A 26935-nucleotide genomic window follows, 5' to 3' on the forward strand; every position below is an offset into this window, starting at 1 on the left:
TAAACAATTACATGTGAATTTTGAAAATAATTTAAATATTCAATCTCTGCCCCCCCCCCCCTTTTTTGTTATATCAAACATAGCTACTAACTTAAAAATACATATTTCATTTCTTAATTTTTATATCTTCACAATTGAAGTATCTAAATACACTATGGATATTGAACAATATATAGCAGCAACTGAACTAACTATATATTGCATTAAAGAAAACAAAAACTCAGCTTACTGTTTCCGAAATTTATAGTTTATCACTTAAATATTTACATTGAATATAAACGACAATAATTTGACTTAGGTTACTCTACTAGAAACATACATCTTACCGACTATATAATATAAAAGGTCTACTGGTATCTAATTTTGTGTATAAATATTATTGTCGACTAAGCTACATCAATTTTCAGCCCATAGTGTTTGTTAAATATTCCACAAGGCAACGGAATGTTTCCCTTAGCGTTTATACATTTACATCTCTTATTTAAAATCATTTATTTTACACGTATGGCATGTCAGATATCGACGGTCAATTTTTGGGTATATATAGGAACTAAGGTTTGATCTCAAAGATATCATAATACATATTTTTACAGAACAAGATGAAGATTGCAAACTTTTCCATTCTACTTTTAGCTTTCTTTATTTTTCCTATCACGTTTGCTCAACTACGAGTAGGGTTTTATGACAACTCATGCCCTAATGCAGAAACTATAGTTCAAAATCTTGTGAGCGATGAGTTCGAAAGTGACCCCACGATCACGGCCGCTTTGCTTCGCATGCATTTTCACGATTGCTTTGTTGGGGTATGAGTCTCATCAAATATTTATTTCTAATTGCAACACAAGGGACACAAAAAAGATATGTAGACTAACACATTTTCCCCGTTGTGGTAGGTTTCTACTTAACATGGAATTTAAATATTCTTAAGCACATACACAAAATCGATACAACCATCGTAAATTTTGACTGATTTGACTAGTTATGTTTATAACATATTAATTGTATGTCATGTCCTAGGGTTGCGACGGTTCTATCCTCTTAAACTCAACAGATTCAGAAAGATTCGTCGGTCCAAACTTGAGCGTGAGAGGGTTTGAGCTGATCGACGAGATCAAGGCCGAGCTTGAGGCTCAGTGTCCCTCCAACGTCTCATGTGCCGACATAATGGCTCTTGCCACCCGTGACTCTGTGGCCTTAGCTGGAGGTCCGAGCTACAACATTCCCACTGGGCGACGTGATGGGTTGAGAACAAATGCGAACGGCGTGTTCAACCTTATCGGACCAACCGCCTCCGTGGCTGCGTTTCTCAGCTTCTTTGGGGACAAAGATATGAACACGTTGGATGCGGTGGCTCTTTTGGGTGCACACACGGTTGGAGTGGGATCTTGTGATCTATTCCAGGACCGCCTTGTGAATTTTAATGGAACCGGACTGCCTGATCCGTCCATGGACTCCGATTTGGTTGCAAAGTAAGTTAGACCGGATATTTATATATATGATTAAATATTTTTGTTTTATTTAAGTCAAAATAGGTCCATGCATTATCACCTTATCGACCATAAACAGCAATAACGTAAATTCACTTAATAATAACTTCTTAATACGTACAGTTTAACCACCATATGTGAGGCCTCAGAGAACCCATCAACAGGACTTGACCGGTCAACGCCATTGACTTTCGATAATGCATTCTTCGGACAAATCCGAGTAAGGAGAGGAGTTTTGCAACTTGACCAGCGCCTCGCAACCGATGAAGCCACTTCTAGTGTGGTGGCTCAATACGCAGCAGACAACGACTTATTCAAACGCCAGTTTGCGATCGCGATGGTGAAAATGGGAGCCGTTGATGTCTTTACAGGCGAAGACGGTGAGATCAGAACGAATTGTTGGGCGTTCAATAACAACTAACTTGACTTGTGTGTGTTTAATACTCTGAATCTTGATTGTTTGTTTGGTATTTATTTTATGGCCATGTTATTTTGGTTTTAATCTGGGTGAATTGTGAAGCATTTGAGTTGCTATATTTTTTTTTGAATAAAATATTTTCTATTTATTTATGTGATTAATGTATATCGATCAAATATTTATTTAAATATGGACTTCATTAGATAGAAAATGTATTTACTAAATAAATTCATCCAGTGATCTATACTGGAAACACATTCATACTTTTTACATTTTAATTTGGTCTAAAAAATTTGTATACTAACCACATTATCGTGCTTTGGTGGTCAAAACTAGAAGAAAAGTCATCATGTTGGTCTAGACCAGAAATCGATTTTCTTTTAGTGTGAAATTATCAATCTCACGTGTGACTATCGTCAATTAATATGGGCGAAATTGGCGGTCTTCCGGAATACCTTCGAGGGCGTGTCATTAGGCGCTAATCATGTTCCCTATGGTATCTGGATCTTCTAAGATCGATAAAGAAAAAAAAAAACTGTTCAAATGTTAGCGTTGTAGCTTGCATACGAATTATGGGCCAATTAAATGATATAGCGCTGCCCCCGAACTTCTTAATTTACGTTACACAAACTTTAGTGGGCCTCGTTACTCTGTTTTTTCATTTATTAACCGGCGTCGTTACAAGTCAATCTTCCTAGTATATCACATAAATCAAAAACTTACATGAACACATGACACATCTTTTGGAACGAAGCCGAAATCGATATGAAGATAGTCTCCCTAAGCTAGAACTCACACATTTAAGACTTTCTCATTTTTTCAGTGTAGACTAGACCTTAGCATGCTACAAAAATGACCTATGAACTCGTACTATTAAAGTATATTGGTGATTGATTAAATGGGACGCGATAAATTTATGAACCAAAATGACCATATTTAAAGGAAAAAAACTAAACCTAGATTCGGTACATACTCGATTGGATCTGTAAATCCTATCTCATATGGATCTGAAAAATGGCATTTTATTCTTGATAGAAAATTAGTTATGTTGAAAGTATTTAGTGTACATATAAATAACACACAACACAAGAAAAAACCAAAGGATAGACATTCTATTTGGCAATCTAAAAATAAGACTATTATAACGCACTTCGGACTCCAGTAGTTAAATGTAGAGAATAGTAACAAAGAATAATGAGCTCTAACCTCTAAACAATAATGCTAGCTACCGCTCTTAATTATGTACAAACTTACAAAAATCATATAACTATATAATATGTTTAGAGTAGTTTAAACTTTGTAGCTACTTTTTTTGTAAATAAGTACTACTTATAGTATATAAACAATAAAGTTCTTGTTAAAAGAAAGAATTAATAAGTAGAGGTTCGACCGGACAAATAAGTCTTATGGTTGCCCAAAAGTCTCACCTAAGCCGTCAGCACAACAGTTTATAAATAAGTAATATAATAGGAAGCTCGACACTCTCCTTTTATGGGCACTGGACAGTACCATAATTAAAGAAAATAAAGTGCAGTAAAGTATCTCTATTATTCCCTTTAATAGACACTTATACACGCGTATAAGTGGGAAAAAATGGGAATAACTAACTAGAGTTTATTTAGAATCTAGTCACAATAATAGCAATTATTAAAATGGTGATGTTTTGTGCTCGTGTGTGACACTAGGAAAGATGTTGTCTTTGTTTAGTTCACATGTCCTTTTCGCAGCAACATTGCCATTTGTCTTAACAAAGGCCAAACATAGTGCCGGCGAATGATGATTTATTTAGCTTTAGCACGTAATTAAAATTTCGAACGATCTGAACATGTATAATAAGTGCATTTTACCCAAAAATGTATAATAAGTGCATGAATCTGCCCCACTATTCTCTGATCATTACATAGTTTAATTAGTTTAAATAAATAAAAATGGAAAGATTAGAGGTTTAGCCTTTTCTTTCTTTTTGTGATGGCGAAGCATTCAAGTGCGGGACAAATCAGAGTCACTTGAAACAGCTGAAGGCATATATAATTATTTTAAAATCATAAAGATGTACAAATTTATTATTTCAAAAATTACTTGCGCCGTATCTTTGGTATGTTTAAATGTTTTGCACCAAACTCATATGCCCTTCATGTTAATGGAAAGATAAGTCGACGTTTTCTCGACTCCAGGAGACCCTATATATGTTTAAAGTATATCAATTTGATCTTATTGGTGGATAAGGCATACGAACGAATATTTTTGAAGTATTTCTTGTTGAAATATTGTAGATGAATCTTAGCTTCTTTTATTTTCCAAATCATCCAGATATAGATAAGTCTATGATTTCTTCGAGCCACAAATTAGAGCGGGTAATTTAAACCAGCTTTGCTTATTATAAGTATCGTTTTAGATCATATTTGAGTTTCAGTTATGCATATTAATTTTTTTAATTATAAAGGTAATATTACTTCCACAAATGCAAACTATATGTGGTCCACGGCCGGTTTAACCCCTCAGTTTTTTTTTATGAATGAAATCATTCGATGAAAGAAATAAAGGAAAGCTATGATAAAAACTATTCTAAATTAAAAGTTTATATATATATTTGTTTTGTTAGAGAACTAACATATATATTTAGTACTAATCAAAAATACTATAGTAGACTAAATATAACCTTTGCTGCATTATAGGTATTGTCTCTTAAAACATGTTTGAGATTATATCCTTAATTCGTACATATATAGATTTGTTTTTTTTTCTAGTCAATAACTAAACTAAGAAAGATAAAATTGTTTTTTTTTTGCGTTGAAACTAAATTAAAAATACGAAAAATACTTTTGTGAAAATAAACAAAATCATACTACATTGTGAAAGCGGATGTAGCCCTCACTAATTATTAGTCCAGTTTATAAATACGTGAGAAGATATTTATCATGAGAAACTATGCTTATGGTTATCGAAATCCTTCAACCAAATTTATCTTTACATAGAATTTAACATACAAAAAGTAAATAATAAAAAATGTAAAACATACGAGGGTATATTGTTTGTTTGCCTTCTCTAAAGAGAGAGATGATCGTAGGTTTTTGTCAGGATACATGCATCTAATTAAATTATTGATGTTTTATATTGTAAACTTTTTGTTCCTTTCCTCTTTTTTTTTGTCTTTTCCTGAGTTTTTTTTTGTTTTAATATCTCCTCAAGTGCTCTGCAAGTTCACTGGGAAAATCCACAAAATTCAACTCCATATGTCATCTCTGTTCGTAAAAACTTATGTCTTCGATAATACAATGTATATACTATATAGAAACCAAGCCTCTTCAAAAATCTATAAAGGATGATCATATGTATATTTTTATTATGATTAGTTTTAAAAAATCATTCTTTGTTTCGTCGTTAATAGTAATTTACGATATTCTTAACAAGATAAAAAAGTATATTTAAAGTTAATTGATTTGTTTGCGTTTAGCTCAGTTGTGCTTGTAAAGCATATCAATATGCGTGTGTGTGTAATTTATGGAGAAAATGAGGTTCTTTTAGAATACTAGGAATCTAGGATTAAGGAAATAAGGTACTAGAGCAATATCTCCCACCCTAATTCATATGTCACTCAAAAATGAAATTTGAAATAAGAAATGCTCAAACATCACTTCATTTTCTATTCCATAATAGAGTAAAATAAGCTTTCTCCAAAACTAAACTAATACTTTATTGTTTGTTTATCATTTCATCGTTCATCTCAAAAAGTAGTAGAGTAATAATAAACTTAATTTTATTTTAAGTTACTTTATTTTATAGAAAAAAATAAAATTTTACATCGGATGTGTTATTAGACGCGAAGAACTTTTTCTCATAATATATACACTTACTTTTTAAATAAGGGATTCAAAGATGTACAGTCTTGAAAAAGAAGTGGTAATAACTTTTAAAAAAAAGTATAGTTCTGAAATGGAAGGAATATTAAGAAATGATATTATCGTCTAATATTAACTTCAACGGTCAGATCACATATAATACGACCTAGAGTATTTTCTTGTGGACCTGGAGAATAAATAAGTCTGATAATGGTTACAACCCGAAAAAACTAATGTTATTAATTATCATCTGAATTCATCATTTTGGATTAGAAAAAAAAATCCATCATTTAGCTCTTACACAAAGACACATTATTTATCATGTAAGTATAGAGTCCGTACATGTCACAGAGCAGGACCACATATCTATTATTTTTAGACGAACAAAATTAGTCTAGAAGTCTTACAAGATTTAAGATTTCAGGACCACAGAGATCGTACAAGGTTTTTTTTTTCCAAGTCCAAATCCAAGTTCCTCCTCTATTTTTGTGAAGCCTTGTCCATTTTTAGTCCAAATCCTAACCTCTATTCTATTCTTAATTAACTAGTTAATGATTTACAATATCTCTCTCTCTTATATATATATATATATATATACATGTTTTTTTGGGAGAAATTCTATACATATTCTTTTCTATCGTTTACTACTGAAGTTACTTTACCGATCAGATTACATATGACCTAGAACATTTACCTTTTTTCCCACTATAAATAAAAGCATATATATATAATAGTATTTCTACCGTTTCTAACTTTCCAAAATTTCACTGCACACTATATATTGTTATGGCATATCTAATTTAAAGTTTTAAATCGTTTTATACAAAAAATAGTTTTATGTGGATAAATTAATATCAAAGAAATGTGCACACTTACAAAAGTGAATAATATATATATCTTCTGGATAACTTATCCCTAATATATAACTCAATCGACTGTTTTTGACGTCGAACAATTTATATAATTGATGATCACTTAAATGGACTGATTTTCAATAACATACTAGTTTATGTTATGGTGATTTTCAATAACATAATAGACATTTAGAATTTAACGTAGTAGCGCACATATTGTCATATGAGAATAGAATCACAGACTGAAAGTGCGTTTAGGAGTCCTACATATAGTTGCAGCCAAAACATATACTCATAGCATCGAGATATCATAATCTATATGACACATGTGACGTCTCGTTTCGATGCTCATCGTAATGTCCAAAATATAGACAGAGTTAAATAAATTGAAACTATAGTATAGGTAATTCAGCAGCAATCTATTTCGGAAATATACAATAGAACTTAAATACAAAAAAAAAACTTAAATGCAATTTTTTTGATAAAATATTAAATACACACTTGCTTCAAATATGTAAACAGATAAACTGGTTAAATATTCTGATAAGCAATAATTGTATATATCTATAGACAATTTTTTTCACTCTAGGAACAAAGGTTTCTTGTGGGTGGACATGAACCTAAAAAGTGAATTTTATGTAGGCGGGTGAAACACAAGTATTGTGATAAGTAATTATGTTGATAAACAAACAAAAGAGACACCAACTTGTGCCCTAAAAGCATGACCACATGCTGGTCGGTGTCTCCCTGAATCCGAATAAATTCAAATAATATAAGCTTGTAGAGACCTTTTTATAAAATAAAAAAAAAATTGTGAGAAAAACTAAGAATATCAACTTGATAGAAAATGCCAAATAGCATTTATATAACAACAGAAAACTATAATTTTATCGATATATATATATATATATATATATATATATATATATGTTACTATTGGCATATATGATGCCATTTCCTCTATGGTCGCTTGATAAGATTTAGATAGCATCGTTAATCATGTTGCTTTATTTTTCTACACGCGAGTATATATGTTTTGTAGGTGAACATAGAAATATCTTGCTAGACAAAACTGATATGATAAGAACTTATACTGTGATAAATGGAGAAACTTGAGCATGGAAATATATCAAAACTAGATGATTTTTGACTACTAGAATTTTTGGAACCTTTCAAAAGTTGTACTTTTTCAGACACCATTAGTTTGATTTCATTTAGAAATGTATTGGTTTCTATGCAAAAAACTGATTAAACTAAATATAAATTGATCATATACCATTTCGTAGCTGAAACTATACATATCACAGATCCAAAGGTATTATTTATATAGCAATATATATTTATGAATAGATCAAAAGGTAACTAATTTTAGTTTCATATAAATTAAATATGTATGTGGTTCTAGCTGTATTTGTTTGTTTTTTCAAAAATATTTTCTTAGTTAACTATAATCATCCTTTTAATATCGTCAAAAAATATCATTTAAACTTGTTAAAAAAGTCGCTCATTTTATACAAGTTGTGCTATTTCCGTTCCAAGTAAACTTTTATATTTTCATATATTTGAATTATATTAGGGGGAGGAGATTCTGCAGATCTAGAAGTGTTTCTGACTGATTAGATCGATTTGATATAACTGGGTATTGTATGTGTTCAAGTACCCCAGTTTTTGATCCTTTACAAAAGATTATGCCTTTTTCTACGACTTCCTGACAGGTCTTAAATCTTAATATGAAGGTTATACATTCCTAAATACAGCTACACAAGCTTCCATTTTTAAAAAAAGTTTCCTCACGTTTTCATATATTAATTAATTCGCAGAACTAATACTAATTTTGTAAAGTAATATATTTAATAAAACATAATAAAAAGGTCCTTTTCTAAAAAAGGTCTTTTTTTTCTTTCTCAAAACACGTAGTTAAGTAGATAAACGGGTAGCCAAACCCACAATCCTATCCATAATTCTGAAAATTTGGGATGGATCAAACAAGCAATGGATCACTCTGGTATTTTGAATAATATGTCCATCCCTTAAAACAAAAAAAATTAGAAGAACTTTTTTATTTTTACGTAATATCCATGTTGTATAGAAAAAAACACGGTACAACATGAAAAAAAAAACATTAAAACCAAACACAGCTATACATATACAGGCAAAAACAGAGGGCATCTGAAAAAAGCAAGTTGTCTCCGACTGTGTCTTTCTACACTCTACCTATTGCATACGTATTCGCACACTCACCTATGTACAGACTATTTTATTGTCCATTTAAGTTACATTCATTCTCCCTAACAAAAAAAAAAAACCAAAATACTTTTGATCCATCAGACATCATTGTACATTGAATATACACTAATTCGCATATTAATGGCATTTGTTCATTTCACATCTTATTATAAAATAACATGCATGCATATGTGTTGCTCTACTCTCATAAGTCGCTACTGGTATGACCTATGGTTAGTATTTTGGAAAGATCAAAGTATTTGTGAGCAGTTAATTTTATAACACACTCACTTGATTTGGTAAATACTTAGTAAACTCCAAGATGCAATAGACAATGGCCGTACCTTTGTTTAAAAAAAAAGACAACGACCGTCCCAAGAAGAAAATGACTTTATTAATATTCCGTTATTAAAAAAAAATTTACATAAAAATATGTTCAAAAAAAAAATTACACGCTTGATCAGAAATCTGGACTCGATATTTATTTGTCAGCATTTTCGTTATTATTTTAAAACACCTTGGATCAACTATGATCAAAAGTATATTTTAAAATCGTCGTTGGAGTTTGGTCAAAAAAAAAAATCGTCGTTGGAGTCTTGATCAAAAACATGATAATAAAATATAACTTTACAGGAAGAACACAGTTAAATCTTAACTGTCAAATACAAATTTATAGGAATCAACACAAATATGATGATAAAATATTAGTTATAATCATATTTTTGTTCAACTTACAAAATAGAAACGAGTGGCTGCCCACTGTAAGCCATGTTTCCCTAACGTCATATGCAATAACTAATTGCACGGTTTCTTGACCTTCAGTTTGGCTTTTCCTCCGTAATTGCTCTTTTATTTTTATTTTGTCAACTCTATATGCTTATTTAGAAAAAAGTATGCACTTATATATATACCATGTCAAAGATTTGACTAATAATTTACCAATCATATGATACTTATAAAGTTAATATAAAATGCGATATTGGTGATATTATTTTCAAAGTTAGTTAATTTATTTTTGAAAATTATATGTCAGTTACTAGTTTATTAATCAATTTATTGAACGACTAACAAGGGTACATTAAAGGGGGAAAAAAGCCACACTAAGTCTTGTCACTTCTTCCCTCGAAGCATTTATTTTTTGAGAGTATTAAATTAAATGATTTAGTTCACTAATATATTACACTATATAGTATAACAGAGCTCTATGAACTATATCCAAATTAAGTCAGAAACTAATATTATATCATAATTAAATTTTATTAAGTAATAATTATCAATATGTCAATGATATATCCATATTTTTATTTATTAATTTTCCCATAAATTGATATTTGTGAAAACTTATTGTAATGTAAATGTATTCATGTAAAATATTTTTAGGGAACTACGGAGATTTTCCGAAGTCAAAAAAAAAGGATTTTCCTCGTTTCATAAGTTTTAGAAACTTAGTTGCAAAGAAAAACATTTTGACTTCATTCGTGGAAGTGACAAAAATAATCTTTTAGGCGTCTCTGTTGCATGACGCCAAAAATAGTGTATTTCACGGAAGAAAATACAAATAGGGAACGATAAGGAATTGATTGGATGTGTGGAAATATCTACATAGTTATTTTAATAACTTTAATAAATTTGTTAAATTCCAATTTTCTTAACAGGATGAAACCAATTTTACTTGAGAAGCAGTAGATTTGAATTTTACGAGGTACTCTATACTCATTGTTTGGGAAATTAAAAATTAACATAACATTCCTGAAGGAGAGTAGAGTAGTTATAAAAGGTTTGACAGCTCTTATTTATATATATGTACAAACAATAAAATTAATATTTAGATGTACTCTTTTTATTTTAGTATAAATATCATTTTACCATGCTTTATACGAAATAATCAGTTTTGTTAGAAATAAACAGTTACACGACAATAAAAATAAAACAAGAAAGTATTTTTAGCCTTATAATTTAATAATGGTGATTCAACAGAGTGTTTTTAGTATCTATGTTCACTTGCAGGAATATGGGTGTTCGGTGAATCAGATCGCCAGTGTTTACTATGTAAATTTATCTCATGTTACATTACATCACATGTACAGTTTAGACAGGTTAATAATTATGATCTCATGTTTTCTTTAATAAAGATGATTTTCGCTGCACTATAAACCACTGTAGAATAATGGTTGTATTACCCTAAAAATCTGATGTAATCTTTACTAATTTAAAATGAAAATATATTATCATTTAAATATAAAATTAAATTTTGTTTTTAAATCCAATATTATAAAAGGGGATGTGTTATTTGATAAATCATTTTAAAACTCATTGTTAATAAATATATTTGAAGTTGTGCATTTTAATTATTATCTAGATTTTGACCCGTACGTCCGTGCTGCTATTTTTTATTTTATAAATATATTTGATATTATTACAAAATTTTCAAATATATATTTCCATTTTAGTGTTATATATTGTGTAATTCTATAATATTATTGTTTATATCTCTTATTCGGTATTATTAATATATAGTGATTTGTTTAATATATTTTACTTTGTTATTAATTTTTATTACTTACAAATATATTTTCAAATTAGATACAATAAAATAACAATTTGAAATAATCAAATAGAGAACCTTCTGCAAAATATATATATTTTTTCTTTATTTATACGTTTTGCATATAATACATTTTTTAATTTATTTATTTATATTATAGAAAATATATTTGTTTAAGATAATTTATATTTACTGTTAAAATATATTTTAATATATATCATTTTAATATTTTACGAGAATTATAAGTAAAAACATTGTATTGTTTATATAATATATAAATATTTTAAAATAATCTATTGTAGAGAGTTTCAAAATAAATAAATAAATAATATATATTTATAGATATAAAATTTTAACCTATGTTAATAAATTTATTCTTGTATAAAAATATTATATAGTTACGAATTTTAACCAATTTTAATGATGAATGATCATTTATTTAAATGATACAATTTAACAAATAAAATTTGTTAATTTACCTATATAATATAATTTTGTCATATTTAATTTTATATAATACAGAATATAATTATAAAATTTATAAAAATAATATAGGCTTTGTATTTCTTGTTTTAGAATAAATTTTACTTAACATTGATTTATATAATATTATACTACTAATTACTAAATTAATTAAAGTGTTATTTTATAAAATATTTAAAATTTTAGTAATATTTTTTTAGATTCTTTCTCAACAGATTTTGTTATAACTAAAAAATAATATTCAAATTTATAGTTGGTCATACTATACAATGACTTATTAATAGTAAATAAAACTATGACCATAAATTAATAAATTACATTAAAATGTTTGAGTAGAATTTCTTATTAAAAAAATCAAATTTCATAATCTTAGATAATATTTTAACATAGTTTAATAAAATCTATAGTAAATTTTTATTTCAAATTAAATCATCTAAAAATCATTATCAATTCAAACTGTAATTGAATACATACCCCCATAATGTCAGAATAGTGTGAAATTTTCTCCTTAAAACATTAGAAATTGATCATTAGCCTATCCGAAATATTTCTATCAAAAAACAAAAAAAAATACTCTATCTAATTATATTTTTTTACATTTATATAATTATTATTGAAAATATGACTATATCTGAAATATTTCTATCAAAAAACAAAAATATTACTCTATCTTATTGAAAATATAATTATTCTTTATGTTAAATTTATTAACTTTTTATTATATATCTACCAACTTATAATATTGTAATATATTTTAAATATTATTTATAAAAGAGTGAATTTGTTAGAAAACCAAAACAAAGTGTGAAATTAGGAAAATGCATAATACAGTGAAACTAGTAAACGCACAGTGTACATGTCATACTGCAAATTACCTTTGTCAAACAGTAAATAATAGTATTTTTAGGTATATTGCTAATTATGGGATAATATTAACGTATGGGATGCAAATACTCTTTATAAGAAGTATTTTTACAATCTAGAAAAAAATGTAGAACAAAAAAAGTTCTAATGAATCTGGAACAAATGGAATACTTTATAGAGCAGAAAGAGAATCATAACGGCCGATTTCTCGTTTAATTATTTCTCGGTGGACGGTACCATTAGTTTACATTAGCTTTTTCTTAATATAACTATAATACATTTTAGACAGTATAATATATTTCGGAACTGCTACAGTAATATTTAGACTTATCCTGTAGACTGTCGTCTGGTCTGGTATTCATTTTTGCGTGGCAAAAGCACCTATAAGTGAAATTGCAAATAATTTTTGTTAGCTAAGCACATGTTCATGTTCTTAAAACCTTTGGTTTTTTTGGAACGGACTTAGCCAACGTTAAAGTATCAAACCACTAAAGGTTAGCATCGACCGAGTAATAAATGTTAAATGAAGCCGACTCCGGCTGAATAGAACCGGGCTAACCAGTCTAACTATATTCATCATATTGTTTGCAACTTTGGAAATTTAAATATATTAGTGAAAATATGATTATATTTAACATATATACGCTGACAAAAAAACATGTATATTACATATAACTGATTAAAACGGTTAACTGATAGCAAATACCTTTCAAGGTAGTACTATTTCTGCATATAATGCAGTTACAAAAACGGTGTGTGCATATAATGAGTTTAATTGCCCATGCAAATAAAAACGGATAAGGAGTACTGTAAACTTTTTGGATACACGTTCTATTATTAAGGGCATCTCCAATTCTACTCAATTTTTGACTCTAAACTCAATTATGAAGTAAAATTTTCTCCAATCTCACTCTATATTCAACTCCAAAATGGAGTAATAACTATGATTACTCCATTTATAGAGTAATCTTATCCATTATTTCATTTTGGAATTGAACTTTTTATATTTATGAAATGGTTCTTTTAATTTTTAATGTTTTTATTTCATACTTAAAATAATATAATAACATAAGAAAATATAATACTCCGCAATAGATTACTTTATAATTTACATAAAATATGCATAAACTCATAAAAGTCAAAACTAAAAATAAATAATATAAATAAATATAATATAATATAAATAATAAATTTAATAATTAATTCGGTAAATTGTTTTTGAAACTACCAAAATCGGTGAAGTATTATTCAAACGGAATAGATGAGTTTTTTAATCTTGTGGGTCAAAATTTTGATTGATAACATTTGTACTTGTTAAACTTGATATATGCACAAATAATAAGACCCAATACATAATTCAAATTACAAAACTAAACTTTATTTTTTTCTTTATGTTCTTTTAATGCATATAAATATTTTTGAATTAGAAAAATTCCATATGATAAAATCTGCACGAATTGAAATTGGAAGATAATCTCTAATTGTATTTTAATGATAAATATTGAATTTAAATAAAATATATTATTATGAAAATTTTGTAAACATAAAGTAGTTGGGTTAATTGTTAAATTTTTATAAGTTGAAGGTACTACTAACAATTATTAACTAAATAAAAAAAATATTTTGTTTGGAGTAAAAAATGGAGTAATACATTGGACTAAAACCCAATTCCATTTTGAAGTTACACCATTTTAGAGTAAAATTTGGAGTAATACATTGGAGATGCTCTAACCCCTGATGGATAATAGTCAAAAATTATTTTTCTTATTTACCAAATTCTCAAATGCCAAACAAATCCCACAGCTTTTGTATCTCCGAGTACGCGTTAACACTAAAGTTATAATTCTGTACCACTTAATTAGCGCATAAAACAAAAGATAGTATCTGCTTAAATAATTCGAGTATATTTAAAGAAGCCTAATATGTTGACAAATTTTTTTTTTAACGAAGCCGCTAAAAGATAAATATATTAATCCACATGTAACTTAATAAACAAAGAAAAACATATTATATGAAGGAATAACTCTCCTATAAATTTATGAGTTTACTCTCTAGACATCACCTCTCACAAACTCAAACTAAAAAAAAAAGTACTTTTCTCTTTTATTATCAATAAGCAACAGAAAAAGAACCAGTGAAACAATTTCAATATTCTTGAAAGTAATGGACCAAGAACAAACACAACATAGCCCAACCGGCCATAGTCACTCACCTTCTTCCCCAGCTTCGGGTTCCACCTCGACCGAAACGGTTCGGTCACGATGGTCACCTAAACCGGAACAAATACTCATACTTGAGTCGATCTTCAACAGTGGTATGGTTAACCCTCCCAAAGAAGAGACGGTAAGGATACGAAAGATGCTCGAGAAGTTTGGGGCGGTGGGAGATGCAAATGTCTTCTATTGGTTTCAAAACCGGCGGTCAAGATCTCGAAGGAGGCAGCGGCAGCTCCAGGCCGCAGCTGCGGCCGTAACCACCAATACTTGTGACCAGACCATGATGGTAAACACCAGCTTACCACAATATAGTGGGGCTGATTTGGGGTTTGGAGGTTGTAGCACTTCCTCTAATTACTTATATGGTGGGTCATCATCTCAAACTCCTTCATTTTTTCTTGGTCTTTCTTCTTCTCCTCCTTGCTCAAGCTCCTCTTCAACTTCTTCTTCAGCTAGCTCTTCAACTTCTTCTTATGGTGGTGGATATGATAATCATAGCAATAATGGCATGGAAAATCTCTTAGCAATGTCTGGTCAATTGGGTTACCATGAAGCTAGTCAGCATCATTATCAACATCATAGCTCAAATCTCTCACCAATGATGTGCCCATCTGATCAAAGCTCCAGTTATGATCACTACCAACAAGGTAAACAAAACAGTTTATTTGCATGCCTCTTTTTGCTTTTTAAACTCAAGTGCTTTTTCCTCTTAACACTCTTTCTTTCCCCAAAAAGTCTTTATAACATTATAAAAATCGTAAAAGTTGAATTAAACTAGGAAAATTCCAATTCTTGGTGGGTTTCAACCAAACTAACTAAATTTTATTTATTTGGGGGTTAATTAATAATAGCCCGTGTTAATTACATTTCCAATGGTGCCTAACATCTTGTACTTGAAAGCCAGTCCTCTAATATATTGGTTTATATATAATATAAAAGCAAAATTCTGAGGTTAATTTCTTTTCTTTTATTTCAGAACAAAACTCTCTCTTGATGTCTTTATTTTAACTATAAATGTTAACCAAAGAACCGACTTCTAAGACTATTAGATGAATTTTTCTTCCAATATCGCCTACTCTTGTTCTTGATAGGTAATTTTATAATATAATTTTCGGACATATTATTAGAGATATTTTTGAAATTTAGGGTTAACGGTCTTTATAAACGGAGTTCCGACAGAAGTGACGAGTGGAGGTATAGACATGAAAGCAATGTTTGGAGAAGATTTGGTTTTGGTGCATTCCTCAGGTGTTCCTCTTCCTACTGATGAGTTTGGTTTTTTGATGCATAGCTTACAACATGGTGAAGCTTATTTCCTGGTAATATTTTAATCTCACATCTTTGTATTTTTTTTTGTATTATATTTTGTTTTATTTCTGATCGAATTCCTCGTGAAGAGCTTTATCACATTGTTTGTTTTCGAGCTAATTTTATATATTATACTTTTGTTTTGTTCTTTATCTCTCCATCTCCATCTTTCCATCCTCACTTTGGTGTTGAAAATAGGAAATGAGATGGAACCCAATTGGGGTAAAGTCCTAAATTGTCTGCTATAATATATTTTAATCATCATAACTTAACAATATTATAGTCTTTCGTAAGAGAAACAGAATATAATTCTTAATTGATGAGTGTCGGTTTGTGGAGTAAATGAACATGATATGTTAAGGCTTTCTTTGTTTTTTTTTTTGGGAGGGGGGTAAAAATGTTGACTTTCTGTAACTGAAGCTTTGTGATTTGACGAGGTTTTCAACATTTGAATAGAAAAATACGAGTTTTTTTTGGTAAAAAAAAAGAAACGAGTTTTTTCCATGATTTTGTTCGCATATTTGAATATAAGAATTCATATTCATGTTTTCGAACTGAGATAACAACGTATAAATTGCTATTTTGGTAAATGTCTTTCACTTACGTACTAGTTTGAGCAACTTATTTATAAAATGCTAGTTTTTTTTGTCAGCATTCATGTTAATATGTTATGATGTCCATGGTTATGCTCACTAATTTATATAAAAAAGAAATATGAAAGTTAAGATATTTTTTAAAAAAGAAATGAAAGTCTACAACTAAATGATTAATTATGTGTCTGCAACTGCTTATGAAGTATCGTACTATATAGTTTATGAAATTAAATTAAGTCTTTTCTAAATCGAAACTTTATTTTTATCTAATGTTGTTGTCTTATTTTTGATATAGTTGATCTAGTCTCTCTATCTCTAAATGATTCTTTTGAAAATTTGAGTGTTAAAATCATATTCGGCATTAGGGTTTCTTCTGTCTACATCTCTCTTTCTTTATCTTTTCATCAATTAGTTAGCGTTTATATTTGTAAGTTCTTCTTGTTAGTGTTTGTTATTTGTTTTGCGTTTTGTTATCAACAGGTTCCAAGACAGACATGAACTGGCTTTACTATTGGGCTGTGTGGTTCTCCAACAGATGCCTTATTAATCTACCTTGGACTTTATTGCTGCGATCCATCCGTTTTTGTTTTACTTTCCGAGTCGACATATCGTGCAATCAAATTTTCTTATGTATTTCTTAATTTTGTAATAATTAAGAAAAAGTGAAGTCAAAAATCTCTTATAAGACGAAGAGATTTTAGGTTTCGTATCAGTTTAGTGATTTAGTTTAAAAGTACGTAACTATTTTTGCAATAAAATCTGTGTCTAGAGATCTCCGAGGTAGTTCGTGTGCAGAGTAATGAATGTTATTGGGAGTACGAAAAATAAAATAAAGTCGAAGTCTATTAGTTGCGTTGAACACTTTTCCGATTGTATAAAACTAATGTAGTAAAAGGTTGCTACTACTAAGACGATCTTTAGCTTGGGCTATATACTAAAATAATACCATTGGTTAACTACGGTGTATTTGTTGTCGATATTTGTACCCTTTGTAGTTTGTATGTATCTACAAGTCGACACACAGCATCAGTAATGTCTTAGTTAAGTCCATCGCAGCTAGTTATGTCATATATTTGAGGACCAAGTGAGGATGTATCTAGTATTATCGGTAAGTAGGTAACGAACTAGGGTCGTTAACGATATTATTACAATATGTTGCAGTCTGTATTAATGATGTGAAAGGGAAGTGGCCGATTAAGATATGATTAATCAACTAATATTTGTTAATTCAAACAAAAAGAAACATCGATCCCAAAGTACTGCAATATCAAAAGACTTGTATGATATCAGTGGAAAGAAAAAGTGACCTATATGATTACGCTTTGAGTTTATCTGGTTGACAGCTGCACTGGGACAAATTGTCACATTAGCTAATTTGTGGATCAGCTCAATAAAATTAAGCAACTACTTTTAAGATCAAACCTTATTCATCCCATTTTATACTATACAATTTGCATTTCAATATTTCTTTTTCTTTTGTCAATATTTCTTTACATAGTAAAATGGAATATTTTAGTCCTTGAATAGATATAAGAATAATGAAAGAGCATAAGACAGCTGGGTTCGCCAGAATTTGTATTCTTGTCGATTTCTGCTTTCCGAAACATAAACCTTAATTAACACGTCGAAGCAAAATCTTAATCCCCGATGCTTAAGACAAATCTATTACTTTTTGTAAAGCTAAATTCTGACCATTAGATCTAACTTTGTAAGCATCAAGTAAATTTGGAGCGCTCCTTCTTCTTGCGCTTTGATTATGGAGTAAATTTGGAGCGCTCCTTCTTCTTGCGCTTTGATTATGGAGTAAACACCTTGTAAGTATAACTTTGGAGCGTTCCTTCTTCTTGCGCTTTAAAAAAAGGAATTATTTATGTGAACCGGTAGAACTAGTTTGGCTACAAGAGATCGGTAGAAATAAACAAGTTAGAAAAACTGAACTAAAAATTAAAAAAAAAATTGATCTTTGAACCAAAAAATCAAAGTTATAATAACGAGTGAAAAAGATTCTATATTATTACTATATATACTAATAATCGTATTAATAATAAATTAAAGCCACTAGGCGACAACACCGACCACTGTAACCACTGAGTAGGAGACGCATGTTTGGTTAGTTCTTGAATTCTGAACTCAACGAAGAAAACATATATTTGAGACTTAGCATATGGATCTTTTTCAAACTCACTCCACACATTTTCCCATTGGCTACCATGTGGATCACTAATATTTATATACTATATCTATATGTTACCTCCCACATATTTTATGTCTATTCTGAATTTGTAGGTTTTTATTTTCCTACGTTTGTTAGAAAGTATTACAAGAGTTGTGTGCCTTCTAATTTCTGTTTTGTTAATAATCAATAGACTATTACTTATGGGCCTTTTCCATGGCCCAACGTATTGTAGGCCTACTTAGTTGCATTATAATATGCAAATCAAATTTGGTGATTTTACCATATTATTTTTCTTTGCATCATAGGGTCATGTTTACTTTTTCAAAACCGTTGCATGTTTACTTTTTTTTTTAGAAGTCTAAGAATAATTAAGGTATAGCTTGTGTATATCGATTTAAAAAGTAACTTAAAATGTAAAGATGATGGTGGAGATTATGGAGTTCAGATGGTTTGGAAAGTTTGGCGAGGAAAGCTCATTTGGTGAAGATGAAGGTTCATAGGTTTACAAGGCCTTTTAAACGGTGAAGATTTGTGGTTTCTTTGGGATTTGATTTAGACATAACCGTAATGTAACGTGTGACACAAGGTTCTTATTTATTTATTGATTACTGTTACATAACTACTTAATATCATTGGCTTTCACTCTTTTGATGGTATAAAAGAACACACATTATCTAAGTTGTTCTTTTTCAGACCTAACGTGTAACACAAGATTACTGATTACTATTACATAACTACATATATCATTGTCTTACACTCTTTTGAAGATATAAAAGAACACAAATTACATAAGCAACTTGTTCTTTGCTAGCTAACGTGTGACACAAGGTTCTTCTTTATTTATTGATTACTATTACATAACTACATATATCGGTCTCTTAAACACTTTTGAAGATACAAAGGAACACACACATTACATAATATGAACGGTTAAACAGAGATATTATAGTTTCTTCTCCGATCATTTATAACTCCTTCCTTGATTCCAAATCAACCTTGGACTGAATAGGAGCTTTCTCAAGGAGCTTAGAGAGCCACTTAGCTGACTGTTTCTCGTGCCTTCCCATGTTGTTAGCATAGTCGACATAGTAGAGTCCAGACCTAGTCTTGTATCCATCTTCCCACTCTAGTCCATCCATAAGCGACCACACAAAGTACCCTTTAACATTAACCTTATCCTCACTACAAAAAAAACAACATAAAAGCAAATGGTTATGTCACCAAATCCATCAACTAGAGAAGGAGAAGAACAAGCAAAAAAAACTAACCAGACTGCTCCATGTAATGCCATGAGATGTCTCATATGATAATACTTCCTATTACTGTCGCTGAGAGCATCAGGAAGTGCATCTTTCTCTCCGAGTGTCTCCTTGTACCCTGCAAAAATGGAATTGGTATATGACCATTCATATCAAGCTTAAGGTAACTGATAGAAGAAAGCAAATAACTTACCGTTTCCAGTGATGATGATCTCCGGGTCATTGTAGTTCTCTTTGATGTATTTCAAAACTTTTCTTAACCCATCAGCACACACTGGATATTTAGCAGTAGCCGGCTGAAACATCATCAGCAAATACATTAGTAAGAGCTCAAAATATGTGTAGATGACGCATATATAAATACCTGAGAACCAATCTTGTACCCATCTGGATTTTGTACTGCAAGTAAAACCAAAAGAAAGATTATAAAGAAGAACACTAATCATCAAAAACAAATGTAGTGGTTAGAGAAAAGTAGAGCATACAATGTAGTTTGAAGCGAGAATCAGCTTCCCAGCTCGGTTTCTCTTGATCAACATCCTCCACATGAGCTACAAAAGCAGAAGTGAAGTAGTTGACACCAACAAAATCACAAGAACCCTTCAGTTTATCCTTCTGCTCGTCTGTAAACGATGGTAATCTAGCACCAATACTATCTTTCATGGTTTGAGGGTAATCTCCATGTGTTATTGGTTCCAAATGCCTGCACGGAACTATCAGAATCCAAACTCAAAAACGCTAAAAGCTAATTTTCTTTAACACTATACTCACCAGCCTAAAGTGAAGTCCATTGCTCTCTTCACTATCTCCTCTGAAGACTTCTTCTCGTAAGGCTCAAACCACATTGGACTCTGAACGATACCAATCTTCCCATCTTTGCACTGTTTGATATGAATCCACACATTAGATCATGATTCTAAAAGTCGGTCTAGGCAGAAACGGCAAATAGATCCTAGCCGAAACAATTAAAAAAAATCTGATTTATACAACTCATATCGTTTCAACCATTCTAAATCAGTTTAAATCGGTTTAAATCTATAAAATTAAGTAATAATGTTAGTACAAATCCACAAATTTGTCTATTTCTTTTGTTTTGTATATCTAATTTTGATAATTGATCAAAATTATTTTATAATTAAACTCAAAAATTATAATATCTTATATAAATATAATATATATATATAAAATAAATCAATAATTCGTTAATGCTCCACCTATAAATTTCTTGAACATTGCATTAGATCAATATAAACTTGAATGAATCACATAGACTGGTTCATAAGAGATTTCACCTTTGCACATTTTCTGAACTCTTCAACAGCTTCAGCATGAGCCAGCAACAAGTTGTGACTGACGGTGTAGACTTCATGTCCAGAATCACCCGCAACGCATTTCTCATTGACGTATTTAGAGCATCTTCCTGGTGCTTTCTCTCCAGTGCCGTAACCACCAAGGCTAAACTCATAAGGCTCGTTTATAGTAACCCAATGCTTCACTCTATCACCATATTCGTTGAAAGCAAATTTCGCAAACTCCCGGAAGTCCTCCCTATCCATCCAATGAGTATGCAAAACTATGATCAGTGAACATAAAAAAAAAAAAACTAAGATCTGGATGCTTAAAGGTACTTACAAGATAAGGTCACTCAAGAAACCGCCATATTCATCTTCTAGGGCTTGAGGTACATCCCATTGAAATAATGTAACCACAGGTGTTACACCTGCATAAAGAATGGGAGTTTAGCCACATGTTTAAAGGTAAAAAAAGAGAGTTAATATATGATTTGAATTGTTCTGACCATTTGCAATGAGCTCGTTGATAAGATCATTGAAGAATTTGACTCCGGTTTCACTCACTCCCTTGTCCTTCTTCCCATCTGATTGTTTTACAATAAGAAGAATCAAACATCTCATACAATAGCAAATGAATAAATCAGTAACCAATACAAAATTGTATATTGGTCTTACGGGGAAAGATTCTTGACCAAGAAATGGAGAACCTAAAGGCATCCATGTTCAACTTCTTCAATAGTTGAACATCCTCCTGCAAAATATTTTAAAAGGAAACATGAACCACCACTAGTTGTTTACACACTTTAAACTTCACTCTAAGGCTATGGATAAAGTTGTTCATTCAACATTGAATATATATACCTTGTAATGATGATAGAAATCAACTCCCAGAAGGTTATTGTTCTTCTCTGCAGATTAAAATCAGATTCTCATGAATTAGTTTCAGGACTTGTGCATAGAGAGGAATCATTTTAATGAGGAAAGACCTGAATGTTGATGAGTGAATGAGTCCCAAATGCTCAAACCTCTGCCTCCTTCCTCTGGTGCACCTTCATGCTACACAAATCAAATCAAGCAAGCAACATTAGAACACACAGTCTTATCAAAATCCACAAAATTTCAAGCACGAATAACAATAAGTCAACCATGAAAACAGAGCATTAGAGAGGACTAAAAGTGACTGCAACTATATAAAGCTAAAATCAGAAACTTGAAAAAATCACATATTGGCCTACTACTCTATTAATGTATAAAGCTTTCAATTTTTTCACTTATAAGCTTCAATCATTTCACTATTAATGCCAAATTCGATTTCTTTAAATTGAATTTGTGACTCTAAACATTATTAACCACACTTACAAAGTTACTTAATTAAAAAAAGTCAAACTTTGCTCATCGGAACCGGAGAGTAGATCCGACTAACACATAAAGTCAACGGCGACTCAACAATACTTGACTTCTGAATTCAAATTAGAATTTTACCTGGAAAGCAGAAGTGGTAGCACCGAACAAGAAACCATCGGGAAAGCTCCCTCGACCAAAAGTGGAAGCCTTCGGACAAACTGATCCACCATCGACGGTGGTCGGAGAAGATATCACGGCGAGAAGTAAACCGAGAAAGAGAATCGCTTTGAGTGCCATTGTTTCAGTTAGTTTCTTTTTAATGCTTAACGTGTATAACGTGGTTGAGTATTTATAAGGATGGATGAGATGAGAAAGAATCATGAATCCAATACTTCGAGACGAAGATTAAAGCAATGTGAGAGCGACGTGTGTGTGACACATGACTTAAAATATATTATCTTTAAATGTTTTTTTAATTAAAATTCGATTTCTTAGCCTTGTCTGGTTAGAAACGATGGGGGTGATTGGTTGGACTTTATCTCCCTACTTTAGCTTTATTTATTTTTAAATCACTAAATTTTACCAATCATGCTTTAGTTTTACTTTTAAAAATTAAAGTCTACATCAAGTTTTTATTTAATTTTACCAATCATGCTTTAACTTTATTTTTAAAGCTACAGCAAAAAAAAACAAATCAAAACTTTTTATTATGTATTTTAGGCAAAAATGCTACATCATATTTTTATAGGCTGTAGAATCTGTAAAATGTAAAAAAAATATCTATAATATCAAATAAATTATATAATCATAATAAAAAACTTTTATAAATATTTTAGTTTTGAATTTGAGTGTTTTTTTTTAATTATTAAAATATTTAAATAATATAAATATTATTTACATATCACTTTTTAAATTACAATAAATTTTGATAATTTATAAAAAAATATTAATATAAATTATTTTAATTCATATAAAATAATAATTTTATATATACAACACATATTTCATATATTTTATTTTAAAATATCTACAACCTATAACTTACAGCTATAACAAATTTAACTACAACAAAAGTCTCTGCAGAAAAAATATACAGTAACAACTTTACAGCTACAACCAATTTATCTACAGCTAAACATCTACAACTAAATTTTTTAAGCCACAGTCGAACCAATCATCACCGATGTTAAGCTACCTTGGTAATGACATGGTATTTGAAGTGTTAATCTATGGTTAATCGATGTATCTATAATATATGGTTAATCATCTATCTATTTTAATTGTTTTCATTTTTATTTATAGAGAAATTGCAGTGTAAATGTTTCTTACAGTTGGTTGGGCCGACATAAAAGTAAATGTTTATATAACTGATATTTTATGCTATTACAATGTTTGTCCGAATGACATCTGTATTTTCAAAGCTTAAAAATATCTGAACATTTACATTTCTTCAAGATTAAAAGATTTATCCTCACTATTGATTTATATGTTTTTTTTCTTAATTTTCTTGCGTGAGAAAATTAAAAATAGAACATTTATAAAAATTTATTTATACGATTTTTTTAAAAGTTTTCTTACAGTTAGTTGGGCCGACATAAAGGTAAATATTTACATAGCTGATATTTTATTTTATTTTATTTTATTACAACACTTGTCCGAACGACATCTGTATTTTCTTACAGTAAAAGCATTTTCACAATTTCTGTAAAACAATTATAGCGATAAAATAAAAATAGAAGAATTAAAGAGAAACGAAACCTAATCCGTTAAACCTCACCGGCGACGAAGAATGGCACTCTCGTCTCCTTCGCTCCTCCGTCTTCTTCCTCACCACCCCTTCACTCTAACAACCTCAAAACGGCACCGTTTCTTATCCTTTAACCATGAAGCTTCATCATCCTCCCTCGTCGTAGCCGCCGTCTCTTCAAAACCCTCCACCGGAACAAAACCAAAATCTAAATCCAAATCCAAACCTCCTCCTCCTCCTCCTCCGGCTCCAGTTACTACTGTTGCTCACGAAGTGGGAACAGAGGAATCAGAAACGGTCAACATTGCTGAAGACGTCACTCAAGTGAGTTTTCAAAGGACTCAACTTTATACAATCAAAGATTAGTCCTTTTGTGATGGGTTTTTGAAATTGTGTTGATTTTGAGCTTAGTTGATTGGAAGCACACCAATGGTGTATCTCAACAGAGTCACTGACGGGTGTGTGGCTGACGTTGCTGCAAAGCTCGAATCAATGGAGCCTTGTAGAAGCGTCAAAGACAGGTCAGCAAAAAAGATTCCATCTTTCGTATCATTTGGATTGTTTAATTTGACTATTGTCTCTCTCTGTCTCTGCAGGATTGGTCTCAGCATGATTAACGAGGCAGAAGACAGAGGAGACATAACTCCCAGAAAGGTTATTGTTTCTTTGCCTTTCTATAGTTTTAAATGTTTTTGATAGATTGCTGATTTGGTAAGTGTCAAAGCAGAGTGTGTTGGTAGAGCCAACGACGGGAAACACTGGCCTCGGGATAGCTTTTGTGGCTGCAGCTAAAGGGTACAAGCTTATAGTGACCATGCCTGCTTCTATAAACGTTGAGAGAAGGATGCTTTTACGCGCGCTAGGAGCGGAGATCGTGCTCACGAGTCCAGAGAAAGGTCTTAAAGGTGCGGTGGATAAGGCTAAAGAGATTGTTCTCAAGACCAAGAACGCTTATATGTTTCAGCAGTTTGATAATACGGCTAATACAAAGGTAAAGCTTTTAATCTTTTCCTTGGCTTTAGACTTTGTGAGACTAATCAAATGTTTTTGTTTTTGTTTTTGGTAAGATCCATTTTGAGACTACAGGACCAGAGATTTGGGAAGACACATTGGGTAATGTTGATATATTTGTTGCTGGAATTGGAACTGGTGGGACTGTAACGGGTACAGGAAGTTTCTTGAAGATGATGAACAATGATATTAAGGTCTTTTTCTCTTTCTCTTTCTCTGGCTTTCTGGTTTAAGCTTATGGTTTCCTTATCCCTAAACATCATTTGAAACATAGATAGTTGGTGTTGAACCCTCAGAAAGAAGTGTGATCTCTGGAGATAGTCCTGGTAAGGAGCATTTGATTAGGCTTTACAAATTCATTAAGTGTAGTAGCATCTTCCTTACAGTCTTACAGAACACTATTACTACATGTTTTTTTTTCAGGTTATGTACCGGGAATCTTGGATGTTAAGCTACTTGATGAAGTGTTTAAGGTTAGCATTAATCTCACATTTCAAATAACTATAAAGAATATATATAGATGATGATCATTTGAAACGGTATAGGTTAGCAACGAGGAAGCAATTGAGATGGCGAGAAGACTAGCTTTAGAGGAAGGGTTACTGGTATGGACAACAATCTCTTATTGTTCTTTCTTCTCTTCTTTAGCTACTTAACTTTTGCGGATACACATTAGGTTGGGATCTCGTCTGGAGCTGCTGCAGTAGCAGCAATCAGCTTAGCTAAAAGAGCTGAGAACACCGGGAAACTTATCACGGTGAGGACAAATAGAGTTCAGTTTCTAGTAACCATGTTAGTGGTTTAGCTTTGTCTCTAATATATAGATTTCGTGAGAACAGGTTCTGTTTCCGAGCCATGGGGAGCGGTATATCACAACAGCTCTGTTTAGTTCCATCCACAAAGAGGTTCAAGAGATGAGCCATTAATTAGTAGCAGCCATAAGAAAGGCCTTGAAGTAGAGTGTAAACTATGCAACATGGAAACGAGAGGTAAAAAGTCTTATTTTCTCTTTTTCATCTTAAGTATTGTATTAATTTTACAAGCCTAAGCTTTTACAGGTTTTGGCAAGGCCATGCGGGGATTGAGAGATCAGACATTTTTTTTCAAAGATTTTGTGATATATAGAGGATTAAAGACCATCTTGGATTCGCCCTAGTCTTCTTCTTTTCTAACTCATATCTTGATGTTCAAGTTACGGAAGTGTATGGCTAAACAAGTAAAGTTTGGGTACCTAAGCCCTAACACTGATCACAATTTAGATATTCAATAGCAA

The 26935-nt window shown here is 30.8% G+C and overlaps 4 protein-coding genes across 6 annotated transcripts; 3 read left to right on the forward strand and 1 right to left on the reverse strand.

Moving 5' to 3' along the window:
* LOC106433084 (peroxidase 57) lies at positions 1–5529 on the forward strand. The gene is made up of 3 exons (XM_048744096.1): positions 1–803; positions 1018–1469; positions 1611–5529. Exons 1-3 carry the CDS (start codon positions 600–602, stop codon positions 1906–1908), a joined length of 954 nt encoding a protein of 317 aa, XP_048600053.1. The 5' UTR covers positions 1–599; the 3' UTR covers positions 1909–5529.
* Positions 5530–13799: 8270 nt separating this feature from the next.
* On the forward strand, positions 13800–17607 carry LOC106433067 (WUSCHEL-related homeobox 11). 3 transcript variants are annotated; one of them, XM_013873916.3, is made up of 4 exons: positions 14349–15297; positions 15385–15579; positions 16079–16251; positions 17314–17607. In XM_013873916.3, exons 1-4 carry the CDS (start codon positions 14880–14882, stop codon positions 17329–17331), a joined length of 804 nt encoding a protein of 267 aa, XP_013729370.3. In that variant the 5' UTR covers positions 14349–14879; the 3' UTR covers positions 17332–17607. The 3 variants fall into 3 exon arrangements, with proteins under 3 accessions (XP_048600860.1, XP_013729369.3, XP_013729370.3); XM_048744903.1 differs by having other exon boundaries at positions 13800–15579; positions 16112–16251; XM_013873915.3 differs by having other exon boundaries at positions 13809–15579.
* A 2221-nt stretch (positions 17608–19828) lies between these two features.
* Positions 19829–23321, reverse strand: LOC111213181 (probable inactive beta-glucosidase 25). The gene is made up of 13 exons (XM_022714861.2): positions 23043–23321; positions 22547–22616; positions 22422–22468; positions 22236–22311; positions 22067–22144; positions 21901–21988; positions 21561–21816; positions 21040–21149; positions 20754–20971; positions 20633–20667; positions 20462–20564; positions 20278–20386; positions 19829–20191 (listed from the first exon to the last, which is right to left on the reverse strand). The coding sequence occupies exons 1-13, from the start codon at positions 23283–23285 to the stop codon at positions 19975–19977; spliced, it is 1650 nt and encodes a 549-aa protein (XP_022570582.2). The 5' UTR covers positions 23286–23321; the 3' UTR covers positions 19829–19974.
* A 1293-nt stretch (positions 23322–24614) lies between these two features.
* On the forward strand, positions 24615–26935 carry LOC111213180 (S-sulfo-L-cysteine synthase (O-acetyl-L-serine-dependent), chloroplastic). Its single transcript, XM_022714860.2, has 11 exons — positions 24615–24975; positions 25063–25172; positions 25248–25305; positions 25379–25642; positions 25719–25856; positions 25937–25988; positions 26086–26135; positions 26208–26267; positions 26339–26419; positions 26502–26651; positions 26721–26935. Exons 1-10 carry the CDS (start codon positions 24694–24696, stop codon positions 26586–26588), a joined length of 1182 nt encoding a protein of 393 aa, XP_022570581.2. The 5' UTR covers positions 24615–24693; the 3' UTR covers positions 26589–26651; positions 26721–26935.

The sequence above is a fragment of the Brassica napus genome, chromosome C1, assembly GCF_020379485.1.
Source record: "Brassica napus cultivar Da-Ae chromosome C1, Da-Ae, whole genome shotgun sequence".
NCBI lineage: Eukaryota > Viridiplantae > Streptophyta > Magnoliopsida > Brassicales > Brassicaceae > Brassica > Brassica napus.